This window comes from Gymnodraco acuticeps, unplaced genomic scaffold (genome assembly GCF_902827175.1).
Source record: "Gymnodraco acuticeps unplaced genomic scaffold, fGymAcu1.1, whole genome shotgun sequence".
Lineage (NCBI taxonomy): Eukaryota > Metazoa > Chordata > Actinopteri > Perciformes > Bathydraconidae > Gymnodraco > Gymnodraco acuticeps.
In genome coordinates, this window is record NW_022992023.1 from 911,000 (window position 1) to 931,550 (window position 20,551).

At 42.4% G+C, this 20,551-nt stretch overlaps 2 protein-coding genes across 3 annotated transcripts; one reads left to right on the forward strand and one right to left on the reverse strand.

Moving 5' to 3' along the window:
- Positions 1-1,085: 1,085 nt before the first annotated feature.
- On the reverse strand, positions 1,086-5,513 carry ginm1 (glycoprotein integral membrane 1). Of its 2 annotated transcripts, none has more exons than XM_034201531.1 (8): positions 5,308-5,513; positions 5,140-5,211; positions 4,959-5,058; positions 4,090-4,241; positions 3,844-4,003; positions 3,534-3,763; positions 2,996-3,159; positions 1,086-2,892 (listed from the first exon to the last, which is right to left on the reverse strand). In XM_034201531.1, exons 1-8 carry the CDS (start codon positions 5,395-5,397, stop codon positions 2,784-2,786), a joined length of 1,077 nt encoding a protein of 358 aa, XP_034057422.1. In that variant the 5' UTR covers positions 5,398-5,513; the 3' UTR covers positions 1,086-2,783. The 2 variants fall into 2 exon arrangements, with proteins under 2 accessions (XP_034057422.1, XP_034057421.1); XM_034201530.1 differs by having other exon boundaries at positions 4,090-4,244.
- On the forward strand, positions 5,451-17,893 carry ppil4 (peptidylprolyl isomerase (cyclophilin)-like 4). The gene is made up of 13 exons (XM_034201528.1): positions 5,451-5,606; positions 5,843-5,910; positions 6,330-6,394; positions 6,481-6,598; positions 6,871-7,013; positions 7,110-7,206; positions 7,407-7,523; positions 7,611-7,735; positions 7,862-7,928; positions 8,936-9,047; positions 11,985-12,081; positions 12,241-12,373; positions 17,629-17,893. Exons 1-13 carry the CDS (start codon positions 5,537-5,539, stop codon positions 17,782-17,784), a joined length of 1,368 nt encoding a protein of 455 aa, XP_034057419.1. The 5' UTR covers positions 5,451-5,536; the 3' UTR covers positions 17,785-17,893.
- The last annotated feature ends 2,658 nt before the right edge of the window (positions 17,894-20,551 follow it).

A 20,551-nucleotide genomic window follows, 5' to 3' on the forward strand; every position in this document is an offset into this window, starting at 1 on the left:
ACAGTATATTATTACTGTACAATATTTACATCTTATTCTAATTACATGTATATAGACTCCTGCATGGTTACTTATAACTTTCTCTGAATTAATGAGCTTATTTATTTCTGACATGTATATACACTGAACAAAAATATAAATGCAACACTTTTGTTTTTGCTCCCATTTTTCATGAGATGAACTCAAAGATCTAAAACATTTTCTATGTACACAAAATAACCATTTCTCTCAAATATTGTTCACAAATCTGAGATAGTGAGCACTTCTCCTTTGCCGAGATAATCCATCCCACCTCACAGGTGTGGCATATCAAGATGCTGATTAGACAGCATGATTATTGCACAGGTGTGCCTTAGGCTGGTCACAATAAAAGGCCACTCTGAAACGTGCAGTTTTGCTTTATTGGGGGGGTCTGGGGGGGTCCGAAAACCAGTCAGTATCTGGTGTGAGGGGTAGGGGTAGGGTTAGGGTTAGGGTTAGGGTAATGTTGTGAATCGAGTGGCCCATGGTGGTGGTGGGGTTATGGTATGGGCAGGTGTATGTTATGGACGACGAACACAGGCCACTCGATTCACAACATTACCCTTCATGAGAAATGGTTATTTTGTGTATATAGAAAATGTTTTAGATCTTTGAGTTCATCTCATGAAAAATGGGAGCAAAAACAAAAGTGTTGCGTTTATATTTTTGTTGAGTATACTTCACTTCATCTGCATTACTTGCACATTGGTCTGCAACATAATCTGCTCTATTCTATTCTGATTTATTCTACACTTTGTCTATCATTTATTTATTATTATTTATTTGTTGTATTGTTTTATGTCCTATATATACAGTTTATTATGTTGCATTGTTGGAGATGTTCAGTTCCATATCTACACTAGCATCTTTGCATATGACAACAAGGTCTTTGAATCTTTGGAACTTTACAGTCTGAAGCCAGACAGAAGGAGATGGGCGTTACACGTCCCAGTGGAAGCTGCCTGTGTTGGGCAGATGTTGAGCTCGTGTTTTCCTCCAGGCACCACATATCAGGAGCAATGCAGCAAGTGTTCTGAGTGCAAAACAACTGAGCACACAACACGAAGGTTTGATGCTCATCAGAGAAGCATTTATTCAGCAGGATGTTAGACCCAAACCCACAGTCCAGCTTGTGAATGCACACAAAAGTCTTAAAATAGTTTCGAAGAGCAAATTAAAATGTATTCTTCAGCAACACGTCTGAATTCATGCCTGACATATTGTTTGCCTCACAGGCTAATGTATGTAGTACATAAACTGTAATGTATTGAGATGACCACTTGAACCCAACACAGGTCATCGTGCAGCTTCCCACTTCTTCTTGCGGATAACACAGCAGTTCACTAGCCAGACTTAACATGCACCTTCCACAATGTACATCATGCATTCTGCAGATCAACTGGAGAAAGAACACAAGCTCCTTTAAAGGGGGTTTAAAAAAAGCATGGTAGGTGCATTTTCAAATCACACAAAAAACATGAAACACTCCCACTACTTAGTTTAGGATTGATTAAACACACCTCTTTGACCACTAACTGGCCTTGCATCCACCGGCTCACACACATCCCAGGAAACACACCCAGAAAGTTTATCAGTCATTCTTCGCCATAAGTCCAGTTTTCACTCCACAATTCAAACCTAAGTACAGACTATTTACACAAGTCTTTCACATTGGTACTTTATGTTATATAGTGCAGACAATCGGAACTAACACATTTACATTCTCCATCATGACAAACAGGAAAGCACACACACAATCAATCCCCCTTCACTGAGAGGCACAGAGGCACTCTGAAGAAACAATCATTATATGAAAGCAAGCCTTAAGGGGAGTGTAGTGACATTCAGTTTAACAGAGGTGGTGGGGGGGGAGGTACTCCTTTAACTTTGTCCTCACTAAAGGAATGATAGCTGGGAGACACTGCGTGCTTCATATTTCCAAATGTATTGAATAAAGTCATTATAGTGCATCTGTTATCTCAGCTTTCTTCACATCCAGCAAAGGGTTTTAGAGAATAGAACATGTGAGCTGTCCAGAAGTGTTTCCTAAAGTCTTCTCAGTGATCAGAGAGACTGGGTCAGCTCCATACACTTCAGTTTGTTCATATTTATGGCTTTAACCTGCAGTGCGCACATCTGGGTGTCTTTGCTTTCCCTTTAGCCGGACACGTATTCTGAGCACTTTTAGGAAGACTCGCCTATGTTCCATTATAGGAGTAGTTAGTCATTTAAGAATTCCTTTCTTCAGTCGATGATTTGCACATAGAACATGTCATACGCAGGCTGGTTGTCATTGGCATGGATTATGTGTGGTTTAATGCTTAATACCACATGTATGACCCTACTTTTTGCTTTACATTTTGAAACAATACTGAAGACGTATATGGAAGAATGCGCCACATTGCAAAAGCGTGTTCAAAGTAATAGATTAATGGTAAAACTCTTATATGACAAATCAAAGGAGCAAAGACATGGCTTTTTCTGTGCAGGGCAACACGCAGCTGGCCTCCATACACCAGTTGCTCACTTCCTGGCTGTTCCTCTCTCATCATGTCAGTGCATTTGAGGAATTGGGTGGCATTAAAGCACTTCCTGCTCCATGGCTTTTGTGCTTAAAAGGGTCAATTGAGGAGCTGCTTCGAAAATCAGAATACCAGCTTGTGACAAAATCATGCCATGCTGAAAATATAACGCAGTACCCAAGTTAAAGAACAAATAAGAACAAACTGAAAATAAAGAAGCTGGCCCAAACCCCCCTTCCTTCAAGGCTTCTTCTCTTCCTCTTCTTCTGCCTCTATTTCTATGTTCTCGAGCAGAGTGTGCTTCTCGTCCTCCGGCATCAGAGTGAGAGGGTTTAGGTGAAAAATGTGCCTGTAAGAAAAGAGGCAAGAAAAATATCAACATTTTGTAGACATCAGGTAGGTACTGATCACATCTTTTCCATTCACTCATATTCCCCATGAAACAAACTCACTTGTGTTCACAAGTTGGGAAGAACATGTCCAAAATCTTGACGATGACCGCTGATCCGACCACGCCGATCACCACCACCCACATCACCAGGAAGAAGAGAGGCAGCGACTCGGAGCTGAAGCGCCTCAGACGCTGCCTCAGCTCCTCCACCCACTGACACACAGCCTAAGGGAGCACACACAAGTCAGCTACAGCTACTACATGTGAAGGCTAGAAAACACAGCTGTGTGTCATAGGCTGCATTCTGCATTCTCCCACATGGCATGGAGCTCCAAAGACTTTTTAAATACTAGAAATGTTTTTATAGAAACTATTATTAGTATTCCACCCTCCTCCCCACATGTTTCAAACGCTTTATGATCATAGGACAGTGTAACAGTGATCACAGGAGCAGCCATACTAGCCAGTGCTGGAGATTCAAGAAAACCCTTCTGATAAACTGGCTCTCCATCGCGTTTATGTTCAGAGAGCCCTGCAATGTCTGGACCTCTGAGACGGTATGTGCTGTGTCTTCAGGCCTAGCATCAGAAATGGCTTACAGAGTAAGATGATATGAATTCTTTGGGTGGAGTTTCCATCTGGATGTGATCCGGTTGGCTTGGCTCTCTGACATCAAACTCATCATCATATCTGACGTCATACAGCAGGTCAGGGTCCATGCGGAGAGGCGTCTCTGGGAGCTTCCCCGGGGCGGCCACCTCCTCCTGCGTGGTCTCCGTGTGCTTCAGGGGGTACTGGCTGGTGGTCTGGGATATCAGCTGTTCTTCATCTGATTTAAATACAACACACATTTACTGGATCTGTATACAATTCATAACGAGGATTAGCAAATGCTCCATGTTTACATACCTTTCCTGGGGTTAGGTGGATCTGTGACCACCATGTCATTCTCCCTGGGAAGCCTGAAGATCTCACTGTGTCCGATGGGGTAGATGTTTGTGAACTGAGCCAGCTTCTGGAAGTCTGGGCTCATCAGTATCTTCACCTCACACATGTCAGGCTGTTGGACCTAGATGATAAAAACCAAGAGTGTGAAATCATATTGAAATACTACTTTATCAATCATGATCTGTGGGGTTATCTTAGAGATGTTACCTCCTTGCCCTCCATCTCTATCACTTCACTGAACACCTGCAGAGCCAGCACCTCCTCGGTGTCGCTGTACAGCCGGTTCTGGCTCACCATCACCCGCGTGACCGTGGACACCAAGTCCCCAGATTCAAACTCACTGCTACCGTTGATGCTGTCTACTGGAAAAAGAGGACTAAGTGACATATCTCCAACAGTTTTCATTTGTACCTTTAGCACCTCCTCATTAGCAGATCAATTGGTTAATAAACATCGATGACAATTTTGCTCATGCATTAAATATCAAGTCATAATTCACCAAGTAAAAAGATACATTTTACAATTTGAAGACATCCCTTTCGACTCTACTTGTAATTCTGTATAAGTTGCCGCGTGGTGAGGACAGCAGGGACATACAGAGGCAAAAACTAAAAGGAGGATGTACAAATCCTGCATTACAATCTTACGTAAGTATGAAGGAATTTGCATCAAAATATACTTACAAATGTACCATGTACAAAAGTAACTGTACTCATTCAGCACAACAGTCCATTTCTGAATAAGATATATCATGGTATTCTATTGATGTATTAATGTGTTCATCACTTGAATGTTTCAACAGGTAGTGGAGAAGTTTATCTTAACCTAAATAATACATGAACAAGCATTTGTTGATAAGCATATATTTTGTATTAATGATCTACATCTTAAAGAATGCCTAACTAAAGCTGTCGGGTGAATGTAGTACAGCAGGAACAGCATGGTATGCAAAAAAGAAGACAACCCGAACCAATATTAATTAATTAATTTCTATTATCGACAGGGTTTCTTCTGGCTGTGTTATACAAATGGTTTGGTCCGGGATGGTTCACGATGATAAGGTGAGGGGAACTCACAGAGCAGAGCCTGGCAGGTGAACCTGGTGACTCCGGACAGCTCCACCGGGATGTGGTTGACCAGCACCTGCTGCTCCCCCACAGACAGGTTCAGGCTGATCTGAGAGCAGAGGCAGTTGTGAGGCTCACATTAAACCTTTAGAGTTGTCTTTCTATGTACTGTAACGTTCAACGGGCCTACCTGCAGGCTGCTGGAGTCCTGCAGCTGTGTGTCCGCCACAGTCCCGGCTGTCACGTTAATCACGATGTTTTCCTGTGGAGGATATGAATAATCAGAGAGAACAAATAGGTGACGTTAGCACGAGTAACGCTAAGCTAACACCAACACTGATCGTTGCTAACATGTTACCGTATTCAATTGGCTAGGCGACGGCTCTGTGCAGGTTACTGAAGCAAACAGAAACGATAACACACAAAGTGTTTGACCCGCCGTCTCCATGATGCTCTACTTCACAGCGTCAGACAGCTGGTTTTAAAAGCGCTGTCTTGACTCAAACAAAAACATTGAGCAAGACACATCCACTGCGCACGCGCGAGATATTTACAAACAGTCGTCTCGCGTTAACAGGAAACTCAGCATGGCGGTGCTGCTTGAAACAACGTTGGGCGATGTTGTTATCGATTTATTTACAGAAGAAAGGCCTAAAAGTAAGAAATGGTACAATCTACACCCAACAGCAGCTCATTCTGTGAACAGGTGCAGGCTGAGCGAGCCGGGGGGAGCTGCGGCTCTGTGAGCGACGGCTAGCTAAGCTAAGGCCGTTAGCTTGTTCTGTTATTGAACAACACACTGTCCTGTTCCTGACGCACAGCGTTACGGAGGCTGAGTTCATGTAGTGATGTGATGACTATCGGATTCATCTCTGTTCTCTTTTCTTCTCCAGCTTGCCTAAACTTTCTGAAACTATGCAAGATAAAGTACTACAACTACTGCCTCATCCACAATGTCCAGGTAACATTACACACGGTCTCATCCACAATGTCCAGGTAACATTACACACGGTCTCATCCACAATGTCCAGGTAACATTACACACGGTCTCATCCACAATGTCCAGGTAACATTACACACGGTCTCATCCACAATGTCCAGGTAACATTACACACGGTCTCATCCACAATGTCCAGGTAACATTACACACGGTCTCATCCACAATGTCCAGGTAACATTACACACTGTCTCATCCACAATGTCCAGGTAACATTACACACGGTCTCATCCACAATGTCCAGGTAACATTACACACGGTCTCATCCACAATGTCCAGGTAACATTACACACTGTCTCATCCACAATGTCCAGGTAACATTACACACTGTCTCATCATGAATTTGAAGCTGTGTTAGTAACGTGTCCTTGTGTCCTATTCAGAGAGACTTCATCGTGCAGACTGGAGATCCCACTGGGACAGGGCGTGGTGGAGAAGCTGTCTATAGGTCAGTCCTCTTCATCACCACTGTTGACTTTATTTCACACCGCAAGTTGAACACTGATACATTTTCTGTTCTGTGTGTGTGATTAGCAAACTCTATGGGGACCAGGCTGGCTTTTTTGATGCAGAGAAAGCACCACGTATCAAACACAGGAAGAAGGGCACGGTGTCCATGGTGAACAACGGAAACAACCAGCATGGTTCTCAGGTGAAAAAGAAAGGATCACACTGTTGTTTGCCCTGCTTGTTTTAAAAAGCTTCCAGAGCAGAAGCAACAGAAAATGATCAGCCAAGTTAAAAAGAACTTGTATAACTCAGCTGATTACTACACATAAATCATCAGGTCTTCTTATACACAATTAAGAATAGAATGAGTGTATATAGTACTATTTAATCATGTTGTACTGAACCATGGTCAATGGTAATGGGTGGATGGAGAGACTTTATGCATCCATGACAATCTGTTATTCTGTTCCTCAGTTCCTTATTACCATGGCTGACAACCTGGATTACCTGAATGGAGTCCATACTGTGTTCGGGGAAGTGACAGAAGGCATGGACATCTTGGCCAAAATCAACGAGGCCTTTGTGGACAAGGACTTTGTCCCCTTTCAGGATATCAGGTGAACTAACAAACTATCTATGCAGTAGTTCCCTATGTTTCCAAAATCACATGTATTATTTATCAGAGAAACCTCTGGGGGGTGGGGTTGCTGCAGGATAAACCACACAGTGATCCTAGAAGATCCTTTTGATGACCCTCCTGATCTGCCAGTGCCGGATCGATCCCCTGAGCCCACCAGAGAGCAGCTTGACGTGAGTGCCACTGTGGATCCATTCATAAAGCCAAAGCTTGACACAAGATAACCGAGAAACTAACTTTCAGAACAAGAGATCCATGCTGAACAAACCTCACCTGGACTTTATACATGAACAAATGCATACATGTCCACAGTTTATGTGAACAGAGCTTCATCTGTCTGAAAACCTCCAACTGTTTCTGATGTGGTGTGCAGAGTGGCCGAATCGGAGCAGATGAAGTGATCGACGATGCGGATGGAAAAGAAGCAGAGGAGCTGGAGGAGAGGTTAAAGGAGAAAGAAGCCAAGACTCAGGCCATCCTGCTGGAGATGGTATGTAGAAGAAACGTGCTCTCAGCCTTCAATGGAACATACCAAGAATGCAGTATGTCTACGCTCTTCTGTCACACCATCCCTTAGGTCGGTGACCTCCCTGACGCAGACATGGCGCCTCCAGAGAACGTCCTGTTTGTGTGCAAACTCAACCCAGTGACCACAGACGAGGACCTGGAAATCATCTTTTCTCGTTTTGGGACCATCAAAACGTGAGGCTTACCCCCAAGTTCTACGCACTGTAAACTGTCATTTGTATTCAAAATGTTTATAGAACACATTTTGTGGAAATAGTTTTTTTATATCAAACTTTTCTCATGCTACTTTGTTGTGTGTAGTTGTGAGATCATCAGAGACTGGAAAAGTGGAGATTCCCTCTGTTACGCTTTTATTGAGTTTGAAAAGGTGAGCATCTTATGTGTCTGCGTACTGTACAGTATCTACCTGAACTACATGTGCACTGGTTGGACTGTGTTTACAGTTCAGTTACAGCTCAACAATGAATGATGTTAGTATACCTAATAATACTATCATTGAAATCAAAACAGAAACAGATGGCATAGCTCGCTCCCAAGTAGAAAACTTGTTTGGCAACATTTATCTTGCTTTTTAAACGGACATTGTTGAACTACTAGAGTGTGCAGTGAGGGTAGCTCGACAGGATGCTGATCAACTGTCAGAACATGTATAGAACATAGAACGTGAAAACTATTTCACAGAATGCCTCACTTTCTTTTATTGCGGGGCTTCTCAAACATGAGGATGATATCTTTCAGCTCATCAGTCTTTTGTGACAGAGGAAACTTTCTGCAGAATGGGAAGTATAAAGTAAATCATGAACTTTATTGTTCATTATCACATAGATGCTGAAATATTATTAAACAGATTTGAAAGTCATTTGCACTTGACCCTCAACCCTTCCATCACCTCCGATCATGAGCTGTGAATCAGAAGGGAACCAGCCCTGAATGCAGCACAGCAGTAGGGTTATGAATGGTGGCGCTGACATGATGAAGTGGAATTCAAAACAAAACCATTTTTTTCCACATTTAAATAAATGTGCATATAGAAATGAGAGCTGCGGATAAGATATCAGACAACTATTAACCTAGTAATTATTTTTCACTTTTTATTCAAAAGTTCTCTGGTCCAGGATTCCCAAAACAGGGTTTTTATATTTCTCGAAACTTCTGAAATTGTAATTGACATTTAAAACAATCTTTTTACATTTCGTAGACTAAATAGTCAAATCAATAATTATACTAATTGTTGGTGGGAGCTCCTATAAACTAAAAAACCTTCCAGTTGGAAGATCACATTTGAAATGAGGTTTATTAATGACATCATCTGTGCCTGACATTGACTTCATAAAGTTCCCCTCTAACCTGTATTTGTTTATTTTTTATCCACAGCAGGAAGACTGTGAAAAGGCCTACTTCAAAATGGACAATGTGCTGATTGATGATCGTCGCATCCACGTAGACTTCAGCCAATCAGTGTCGAAGATTAAATGGAAAGGCAAAGGTACTCGTAGTGAAGCCTGCAGGGCAGTGGCGTAGCCAGGAATTATTGTGTGGGTGGGCCTAGAGAAATGTAGGTGGGCCAGGGGGAGACTTATTAAGCGTGGGGTCTGAGCTGAAACTTATTTAATGATTTTAATGATTTTTTAATGCACTAATTGAACATAAGCATAAACTAGCAGTGAAAACTAAAACATAGGCACGGCAACCTCAGAATGTGTGTAAAACTGACATCCACATGACGAGGGATGGGTATCGTTAAGGTTTTAACGGTACTACTACTTTTATCGATAGCGCTTATCGGTCTGGTCTTTTAACGGTACTCTTATCGGTTCTTTTGAAAGAAAAAAACAAGGTAAACTAACTAAACAAATTATGAACAAAACTAACATTGCTTTTTATTTAAATTAAATAAATAATATTTCCCATCAAAAGAAACAACAACGTTTTAACAAATCATATTAAATAATGTGATGACAGAACTGTAAACAGAATAGCTGAAACTTTAACAAACTAAATAACTCAGTTACCTCTGATCATTAACCCATGTTTGTATAATGTAGTTAGCTCCGTGTGTTACTGCTAGCATACATAACACCTGACGTGGAAACGTTACTCGTGGATGGGGCTACAGAGCTACTAGAAAGACAGTCGAACCCGGTGTGTGTGTGTGTGTGTGTGTGTGTGTGTGTGTGTGTGTGTGTGTGTGTGTGTGTGTGTGGTGTGTGTGTGTGTGTGTGTGTGTGTGTGTGTGTGTGTGTGTGTGTGTGTGTGTGTGTGTGTGTGTGTGTGTGTGTGTGTGTGTGTGTGTGTGTGTGTGTGTGTGTGTGTGTGTGTGTGTGTGTGTGTGTGTGTGTGTGTGTGTGTGTGTGTGTGTGTGTGTGTGTGTGTGTGTGTGTGTGTGTGTGTGTGTGTGTGTGTGTGTGTGTGTGTGTGTGTGTGTGTGTGTGTGTGTGTGTGTGTGTGTGTGTGTGTGTGTGTGTGTGTGTGTGTTGCATGTAGCAGCTGCGTGTGTGTAAACTGCCCCGCCCCCTCCCAAGCATGCGGGGGAGAGAGATCTCTCGTCTGGATTGGAAAGATCGAAAATACTAAAAATAATCATAGACGCATTTTGCAGTCTTTTTCCAACTGCGTAGTTGGCGACACTAAAACTACAATATAATGTTTGTGTAGCAATAATACATATGACATATATTTTTTACATGTCTTCAGTACCGATAAAAAGACCGATAACGTCGGAGCTTAATGGTACTTTCTTTAATAATTCAGCCCTGGGGCTCGGTAGCCATCCCTACACATGACTGGCTCGGCGGCCACAGGTTGTTTATCCTTGACAGTCGCACAGTGGGCACACACTGGGTCTTTTCATATTCAGCACATGTGTACACGCTAAACTGCAGACCTCAAGAAGAAATAAGACTTTCATTCACTCACGGCAAAACTTACTTTACTTACTAATTTACTCACGGTAAAAAAAATGCACTCCCTGTTCCATTGTCATGAAGGTGGAATCTAACTATATCCAGAATACGTTTTATTGGATCCAGGCTAGAAACATGTTTATTTCTGCTGTAAAGTTGGACATTTTAACATGGGGGTCTATGGGAATTGCTCCTTTCTGCATCCATCCCCTGTCGGCCACTAGAGGAACTGCAGTGTGTGGCACTTCCTTCTGGGCTTCCTGGCTCTGCGCTATGACGCGCTGATTGGCTGTGGGTGGGCCAGACGTGCATGTGGGTGGGCCCAGTCCACTGCTGCAGGGTCTGCATGTTTTTCAATATTGGCGCATTTCCACTGCAGGGCCTCGCATGGCTTAGTACGGTATAGTTAGGCCTTGTGAGGCCAGGCTCACTTTATGCTGCGTTTCCATTACAGTTTAGTAGCTGGGGCGGTAACTATAGTAACGCAGTGTAGGCGGAGCCGTGACGTCATCCTCAATGCGAACCATAAAACCAACATCAGCCGTTAGCTGTTAGCACTCAGAGATCACAGCTCCTCATATCTGTTCAGAAAGTAGACAAAAGTGAAACAAGTACAAACCACAGACTGTCTGTGTCATGGTGAATACAGTCGCTGGTTTATTTATGTCTGTAGGCCGTTGTTGTGAGTGTGGATGGTCGGAGCATATATAACGTTAAAACACGCATTTTAAAAGGTGTTTCTCTGCCGTCTGTCTGCAGACTTGTCAAAGCATTAATTCATGGTTTTTACTAACCGGTATCAGTATCTTGTTACTTCGGCATCATTTTGAAACGTGTATTACAATTAAATCACGGTCAAATATGTTCATCTTGTTGTAGTTGTAGCCCCCTTGCCAGCAATTCTCTCTCTAGTTGAGCATACTCAGCCCGACTCAGCCTGGTTGTTGGCCTGGAAAAAACCTCGATTTTATGGGGCCAGAAAAACAGTGAAATAGTACCCGCTAGCCGGAACTACGCCAAGTGGAAACGCAACCAAAAACGGGCCGGGCACGGCACGCTTAGAGCGAGCTCCGCGCTGTAGTGGAAATGCGTCATATGTCTCCTTTATGTTCTGAAGTTTGCAGCAATCCAAACCTTAATTCTGTATTTCGTGTTCAACCTGAGTTTTAATACCCATACTGCCTTACATTTTACTATGCCAGAAAAAAGATTGATGAATATGTTTTAATACTGTTTCAAATGCAGTATGCAAAAAACAACAGGAAGTCCTATTGCACCCAGTCCCATTTCACAGTTTGCAAGCTAGCATGCTGTTCTAACACACAATCTTCTGCTCAGCAGGTAAACGAGCCAGAACATTAACGTTGCAATGATATAACCAAGTAGTATGTCCCAAGTGTATGCCTACTGCATGCAACAGTGCACATTGTAAAGGAAACTGTAGTACATACATTACGTCAGCTAAATGTAATGTAATGCACAGTGTGTTTCCTGAGGTAATAGCCCTGTCTCTGTCATAGGTGGCAAGTACTCTAAAGATGACTTCAAAGCCTACGAGAAGGATGAGGGCAACCGATCCAAATTGGCTCTGAAGGATCAAGTGAAGCCCAAACAAGAGTATCCTTCTAGCTAATAGGCTAGGGTTCCAACTTCCAGTTTTCCCACATCATAACAAATAGGTCTGCTATATTTAGCTGTACAGTCTCTGTTGTGGTGGCCATTTGATCTGGTCTAACTTTCTCAACTTCATGGAGATTTCCATAACTTTCCCTAAAGTTCCAAGTATGACCTGTTAATTGAGGAAGAAGAGGAGGCGATGAGCCATCGCCACTCTGACAAGAAACACAAGGACAAGAGGCACCATCACCATTCAGATGATGAGGACAGCAGGAAGTCCAAAAAGCACAAGGTAGCTTCAAGCCAGAACTACAGCATTGTGTACTGCTCTTCCAATGTTAATATTTATTTATTCTGTATGTAGGAATATGTGATGTATCTTACCTTATCCGAATCAGGCGGTGTGATTTAAACACCCGTTTCCCACACAAAACAAATCTGAATGTTTGGTGTGTGTGTTTTATTGTAGGCAGCCATTTGACTGAATCCAATGCACAGTTTTCTAGAATTTTAGATGTTATCTTTAGCTTTATACATGGCGAATGAAACACTGTGCAATGGTTAAACCAGACTCACAATTAAAAGGGCAGAAAGAGCAGCAATTAAATAAGAATAGAAAGATAAAAGAAACTGGAGGTTAAATGTGTCGGCTTTAAAGGGGACCTATCATGCAAAATGCACTTTGTGATGTCTTTTATACATAAATATATGTCCCCGGTGTGTCAGGGAACTCACGCAGCGTCATAAAATAAAACCCTCTCTCTTTTCCTCCGTACCCAAATCTTTTTAAAACGGGGGTACAACGAGCGGATACAGATTCCATCCGAGCTGACGTCAGACCGGAATAATTGGCAGCGGACCCACAGAAAGTTGCCATCAGAAACAATGCCTGACGTGTTTTGGATTTCTTTGTTTACATTAGCTAGCCTCGCTAACACTCAGAGCTAACCTGTACTGGAGAGCACATGTGTTTAAAAAGCAGGAAATAAAAAAAGAACTCACCTTGTGATAAACCTGCAAGAGAAAAAGCATTTGAGCTCCATACTGTTTCAGAAATAATCCTTGCTGTGGTTTAGAACAGGATGGCGTTTTATCACAGCAGAATTTAACTTTATCTCCGGTAGAATTCTGATCAGGCATTAGCTCTCTTATTTATTTTTTTCAAGCTAAGGACCCAAAATCTGCATTTCTCTAACAGGGCTTCAAAAGAGGGGTATGAGCAGTGGCTGCAATCTGTTTGTATTTTGAAAACAAAACTTCACGGACATGTTTTATATAGGCATGGCACTACAATATATGTTTCAAATATAGCATGATAGGTCCACTTTAAATAGGAAGCACTTCTCTGTTTCAGTGTCATGTGCACAACTATGCCTCTTACTCGCTGGAATGAACAAGAAATGTGTTGCTTTAGCAAAGCCTCCTACTTCACTATAGAAACACCTATAAAACCCCTCATGCAGGACTTTGCTGCAGGTCCGGTTAGAACTTGGTCCGGGTCCACACATGTGGGGATCCCAGGGGCCATACACAACCTTACTTGCTTTGTGGACAGAATAGTCTTCCCCATTAACAAGCGTCACTATCTCCAGTGGTGGAGGAAGAACCATCACCCTGCAAACACACTGTGAAAACTTCACCACAAACAATGCATTTAAAACGTTACTTTTCTAAAAGTATGTAAGTATTATTAGCAAAATCTATTTAAAGTAAAAGTATTGACTTTGCATTAAAATGTTCCCTGTCCCTGTGTAACTATACAGTGAAGGAAATAATGATTTGATCCCTTTCCGATTTTGAAAGTTAACCCACTTACAAAGAAATATATATATATATAGTCTATATATATTTTTGTTGTAAATTTCTTTTTATTTGTATTTAGTGTCAAACATTGTCACAGCATATTGTACATTCCATCTTTACATGAATGACATACATCTGTTCATAGTTATGTTCAGCAATATACTAGGGGTGTAACGGTTCACAAACATTTCGGTTCGGTACGTACCTCGGTTTTTTGGTCACGGTTCGGTTCGGTACGTTTTCGGTACAGCAGAATTTTTTTTCACAAAACAAAACATATATTTTTTTTTTTTGTATTATTATTAAACTGTGGATAATGTATTCACTCAAATAAATACAAAATATAATAAAATAAACATTAAGGTGCAGCATTTCGATGAACTGAAATAATCTGTATTTGAACTGTACTGTACTAGCACCTAAGCAGCCAGTTTGACATTATGACTTGCTTGTCATTGTATTTTCATGTTTTTTTTAAAGAAAGATGAACTTGTCCACCTTAGGCGCATTCACACCGCAGTACTTTTCCCACAAAGATTCATGAGAACTTAGTTCATGAGAACTCTTTAGTTCTCATGAACTAAGTACAGATCACGTTCACACCGGAATAAATCCCTGGGGGTGGATTAGGCAAATGAAGCCGCTGACGTCACTTCTTCTTCTTCTGCTTTGGGTTTACTGGCAGGCCGCAAACCAGTTCACGGCGTATACTGCCGCCCAAAGTCCCCGGCCGGAAGTCCCCGGAGTTGGGGACTGGCTTCAGTAGAAGCTGCTGGGACTCCCAGCAGCTTCTAGTGAAGCCTTCCGAGTAAATCGCCAGAACGCCGACACCTCCTCATCTCCACCGCTCCCATGTTTTATTTTGTGTTGCCATAAATTAGTCTCTCTGCGTTTTTGCGCTGTGCTAATGCTAATGCTAATAATGCTAATGCGAGGATAATAAAATGGCGGCTTCACAAAACTTTTTGGGAGTTTTACGGGGCGTGGTTTGCAATCCGCCCAGCCAATCAGAAATATAGCTCTTTTCTCACAAAAGAGCCGCTCGAAAGTCCCTGCTCTCTAGCAGCTCTCTGCTATCTAGCAGGGACTTTCGTGGGGGTAAAAAGGTTCTCATGAACTAATTTTAGTACCGGCTCTTTTTGGTGTGAACGCGATAAAAGAGTTCTCATGAACTAAGATCGCATGAACCTTTGTGGGAAAAGTACCGCGGTGTGAATGCGCCTATTGCTTGCCGAAAGGGCAGATCTGCTGGCACTAACTGTCTCCTGCTGTGGAGAACACCCTCTCTAGGGACAGAGGTAGCAGAAACAGCCAGGTAGCGCTTTGCTAACATGGCAACATAAGGATATTTGGCGTTTGTAATAGCTTTGGCTCGGTCTGAACTCTCTGCGAGTGGTGGAGGCTTAAATGCTAGTGGGAGTTGGGTTTGCACTTCAGTCTTTTTTCTTTTTGTACCGGTGATATTCACGTTCGGGTGATGCCTTTTCAAGAGTGTGCAAGTTTGATGTATTGCCAGCCACGTAACCAATTTTAGTTGAACAATGCCGACAAACAGCTTTGGTTCGGTCCACCTGTCTTTGTCCGTCATCCTTGAACGTAACTGCGAAACCAAAATGTTCCCAAACCGGAGACTTCAACGATGCTGGAGGATTTTCGAGCTCAACTTTATCTGCGTTCGCCATTAATTTTCGACAGTTCCTCAAATTACTGACTAAATTTGAACGCATCCCTCTGACCAGCTCTCATAGTATGCCTCTCGTCCAATGAAATGACTTGCTCGCTCTATGACGCGTTGAACCCAATGTGAGCAAATTACTCTGAATGCTGCGACGCAGCACCTGAGATTACTTCCAAGAAGTTGTTCACGTTCTCAATTTTTTACGTTTAACGTTATATACCGAACCGAAGGGCCCGTACCGAATAATTTCGGTACGTGTACCGTTACACCCCTGCAATATACACATGAGGACACAAAAAACAGTCTGTTTTAATGGTAGGTTTATTTTACTAATGAGACAGAATATCCAGAAATGTACAACATATAAGACATGTAAATTGATTTGCATTTCATTGTGGGAAATAAGTATTTCATCCCCTTGCAATGAACAAGAATTCTGGCTCCCAGAGATAGATATGGTTACATAAGTCCTCTTCCTTTAAAAAAGTACTCCTAATATCAAATTGTTCCCTGTATAAAAGTCACCTGTCCACAGAATCAACCAATCAGATTCCAACCTCTCCACCATGGGCAAGACTAAAGAGCTGTCTTAGGACCTCAGGGACACGATTGTAGACCTGCACAAGGCTGGGATTGGAACTCCCTGCCACTACATATCCGACAGTCTGATTCCATAGCAACATTCAAAACCCACCTGTTGAAACTGGCATTTTCTTTATAAACTGTACCCCGTGTCCTTCTGTAGTGCATTTCCCGTTGTTTGTCTTGTTTTACCCCGGCTGATACTTCACTAAATCCACTGTTTTAATGGTTCCCTATATTGCCCCTATGCCCTGTAAGGTGTCCTTGGGTGCTATGAAAGGCGCCCCCCAAATAAAATGTATTATTATTGGCTACAAGACCATCAGAAAGCAGCTGGGACCACAGTCGCCAAGAAAAGTATTGGTAACACACTACACCATAATGGATCAAATCCTGCAGCGCCTGCAGGCCCCCTGCTCAAGAAGAACATGAAAGGCCCGTCTGAAGTTTGACAACGAACCTCTGAAGGATTTAGAGAAGGCTTGGGAGAAGGTGATGAGACCAACATCGAGATCTTTGGCATCAACACAACACACCGTGTTTGGAGGAAGAGAGATGCTGACTATAACCCCAGAACACCATCCCCCCCGTCAGCATGGAGGTGGAAACATTCTGCTTTGGGGTGTTTCTCTGCTAAGGGGACAGGACCACTTCCCTGCATCGAGGAGAGGATGGACGGGGCCATGCACCGTAACATCTTGTCCGATAGCCTCCTTCCCTCAGACAGGACACGGAACATGGGTCATGGAGGGGTCTTCCAGCAGGACAATGACCCTGAACATACGACCAAGGCAACACAGGAGTGTCTAAAGAAGAAGCACATTGAGGAGAGGGAGGGGCCTAGCCAGTCTCCAGACCTCAATCCCATAGAACATCTGTGGAGGGAGCTGAAGCTTCCAGATGCCAGGCATCAGCCTCAACACCTTCAGGATTTGGAGAGGGTCTTCGGAGAGGAGTGGACCAACATCCTTCCTGAGATGTGCACAGACCTGGAGACCAGCTACAAGAAGCGTCTGACCTCTGTGTGTCCAACAAGGGTTTCTCCACCAAGTACTAACACATGTTCTGTAAGGGGATCAAATACTGATTTCCCTCAGTTAAATGCAAATAAATATATATATTTTTTAATAATGTCAATTTCTGGGTTTTCTTTTTTATATTCTTACTCTCACTGGTAAAATAAACATACCATTAAAATGATAGCCTGTTAATTTCTTTGTAAGTGGGCAAACTTACAACATCTACAAGGGATCAAATACTTATTTCCTTCACTGTATATGATGTTTCTGCTGTATCAATGTGTGTGTTGCATGTTAAGGCTGAATACGTTTTTACCTCCTTTATATACTGTTGGTTAGTTTATTCTGCAGCAATGCATCATATTTAAAAAGATCATCACATGATTCATTTTCATGCGATATACTGTACCTGGATGTAGTTCCATTCTGCCCCTGACAGTCTCAAATGTTCTGTGACATTTCCAGGACAGCGAGGATGTCCGACGGGACAGGAAGAAGCGCTCCCGTTCCCGCTCCAGAGAGAGAGAGCACAAACAAAAGCATGGGAAAGATGTCCGTGATAGAGGCCACGGGAGCTCCTCCAAGAAGTCCAGTGATAGAGAGAGGAGCAGGTACAGATGAGGAGCTCCCATCCTTCACAGTATCCACCTCTTCAACCATTGGTGCTCTATAGGATAAACTTTGTTTTAGAAACGATTTTCTAATAAACACTTTTTTTTTAAACCCGAAATTTGAAATGTGTGTTTTATTAATTTCCGCTAGAAAGTTACTTTCAAATTTAGTATGCTTATATTTTCCAACTCCAAGCTGTATGAACTTAAATGCTTATTGGAATTTAGCATATCAGGTCAACACCCAATATGAAGGTATGCATAACTATTAGGCAGCACCTTGTCTCATGCAAAATGAGATTTAACTGACTTTTGAAAAGTCAAACATTTCAAAAGTCTTTGCTAAGATATTGCTAAGATATCACAGAACCATCAAACATTTTGTTGCAAATAGTCAACAGGGTGGCAAGAAACATGTTGAGACAAAAATATGCAACTTAAAGCTCACCTATTATGCTATGTTTGAACAATATATTATAGGCCCATATCAATACAAAACATTTGCCTGAAGTGTTTTGCTCAAAATACCAAACATCACCCATTGTAGCATGCCTCATACCCCTGTATTTCAGCCCTGTTACTAAAGTGCTGATTCTCGGGCTGGCCCTTTAAATGTAACTGAGCTGCTGCTGGCCACGCCCCTTTGAAGCATCTGCATGCAAGCAGTGAGCTCTGTGAAGAGAAGGCTGTCTACCAGCAGAAACTCAGCTAAACGCTGCCGTGATTAAACGCCCTATTATGTTCCAAACCACATCAAGGATTATTTCTGAAACAGTATGGAGCTCAAACGCTTTCTCTCTCGCGGGTTTACCTCAAGTACAGTACCTTTTATATCCTGCTTCTTTACACATATTTTCTCCAGTACAGCGTTAGCTCTGGGTGTTAGCAATTATTGCTAATGTAAACACAGACCATATTACTTCCAAAAAACGTTGCACATTGTTTCTGATACAGCACATAGCTTGACATGTTCTTTATTCACTGTTTACTGCTAGCACAGTGCCATTATATATATAACAACTTTACTCTAAGTCCCTCTCGTAGACATCCTGCTGAATACACAGACACACAGCTGGGGGATGGGGATTCAGCTAGCGACTGTATATGGGGACGTGGGCGGGACGTTGCCAGGAGTTCAACGTAAAGCCAGCTCACATGTTAGTAATGACGTCATGAATGCAGCAAATCTGGATCAGCTCCGTTGTACCCCCGTTTTTAGAGATGTGGGTAAGGAGGGAAAGAGAGGGTTACATTTTCTGACACTTTGTTAGTCTCCTTACACACCAGGGACACATATTTATGTATAAAATACATCAAAAAGTGCAATTTGAATAATGTGTGACCTTTAAGTGCCAAAGACTTGAGAAGAATCAAACCAGGAAGCCATTATCCTCAAGTGCTGTCATATTCGAGAACTGTGACCTACCTGCGGGCCCAGAAGTCTCAGGTGTTCAGAGACATGGCCAAGGCGAGGGAGGCTGAAACCCCCACTGAACAAGACACAAGTTCAAACGTCAAGACTGGACCAAGAAGGTTTTCTGGACTGATGAGATAAGGGTGACTCTTGATCAATAACGGGCGCAGAGCTCCACTTCGACTCAGACACCAGCAAGGTGGTATGGGCTGGTATTATTAAAGATGAGCTAGTTCAATCAGGAGAGACTTCAAGTCTGTTAGGTGTGATAACATATTTATTGCCGTAGATACAAAGGGCCAGATATATTAAACTTTGGCCATTAGTCCCCATCATGCTGTGATGGATTTAGGGGGAGGAGAAGCCGACTAGGGAGGGGGAAAATTGCGGTCTTACCTTGACTTGAAGATGAAGTTCATTTGCCTATCCTTCTGGACAAAAATCTCTATTACTTTTTTGTAAAAGTCCTCCTTATCTTCTTGTAGTTTCAAAAGTCTATCATAAATCTAAATGATGGATTTATGATTCAAAAATGATAAAAGTAGGGTAGACGTGGATATTATCCGGCTGAACAAAACGTGCATTTATCTAACAGGTACGTTTCCCACAGATCTTATTTGGAGCTATTTTCTAAAATCCTATGGAGAAATCTCATTGCTTTTTTGTGGAGGGAACCCATGCGCAGCTTACTTCTGGGCACCTCTCTCTCCTCCTCTTCACACACCACACTTTTCGCGGCACACGTACTTACAGCCAATCAGCTCTGAATTATGTGAGATGACGTATGGTGGGGATGGCAGCTCAGTGCTCCTATGGTCATTCTTTTTTTGCCACACACATTCAATAGGACAATACTCTGAGCATGCACAGTGTAGTTTTTACAGTCACCGTTCACTTAGACAGTGAGAGGGAGGGGCATGATCGGGTTTTGTCCCACATGGCTCTAAACAGCTCAATAGGCACACACTGTAGACACTAATTAGAAGAACACAGACTAGAACAGCAATGTACAGACGAATCAGATGATTAAACATGATCTTAAAATATATTTTATATATTGCATTTTTTTGTAATCATTATTTGTAATACTTTCTGCTGACACTATGTGGGGCTGTGCCTAATGACCAGTCGCCACTGTCAATTGCATGCATCAAAGTACTCCACTGTGTGGTTAGGGATGGCGGGTACCGAGCCCCGGTATTAAACGGGCCCCGGGGCTGAATTATTAAAGACCGTGGTACCGTTAAGCTCCAACGTTATCGGTCTTTTTATCGGTACTAGAGACATGTAAAAAATATGTTGTGTATTATTGCTACACAAACATTATGTTGGAGCCAATTTGCTTTGGGTTGTGCACGGGGTT

Coding starts and splice junctions, on each gene's coding strand:
- ginm1 (XM_034201530.1), bottom strand. CDS start 5,397: ATGGAGACGGCGGGTCAAACACTTTGTGTGTTATCGTTTCTGTTTGCT. Junction 5,059..5,139: donor AGGACTCCAGCAGCCTGCAG/GTAGGCCCGTTG, acceptor CTCTGCTCTCAG/ATCAGCCTGAACCTGTCTGT. Junction 4,245..4,958: donor CACCTGCCAGGCTCTGCTCT/GTGAGTTCCCCT, acceptor CTCTTTTTCCAG/TAGACAGCATCAACGGTAGC.
- ppil4 (XM_034201528.1), top strand. CDS start 5,537: ATGGCGGTGCTGCTTGAAACAACGTTGGGCGATGTTGTTATCGATTTA. Junction 6,395..6,480: donor GGTGGAGAAGCTGTCTATAG/GTCAGTCCTCTT, acceptor GTGTGTGATTAG/CAAACTCTATGGGGACCAGG. Junction 9,048..11,984: donor GATTAAATGGAAAGGCAAAG/GTACTCGTAGTG, acceptor TCTCTGTCATAG/GTGGCAAGTACTCTAAAGAT.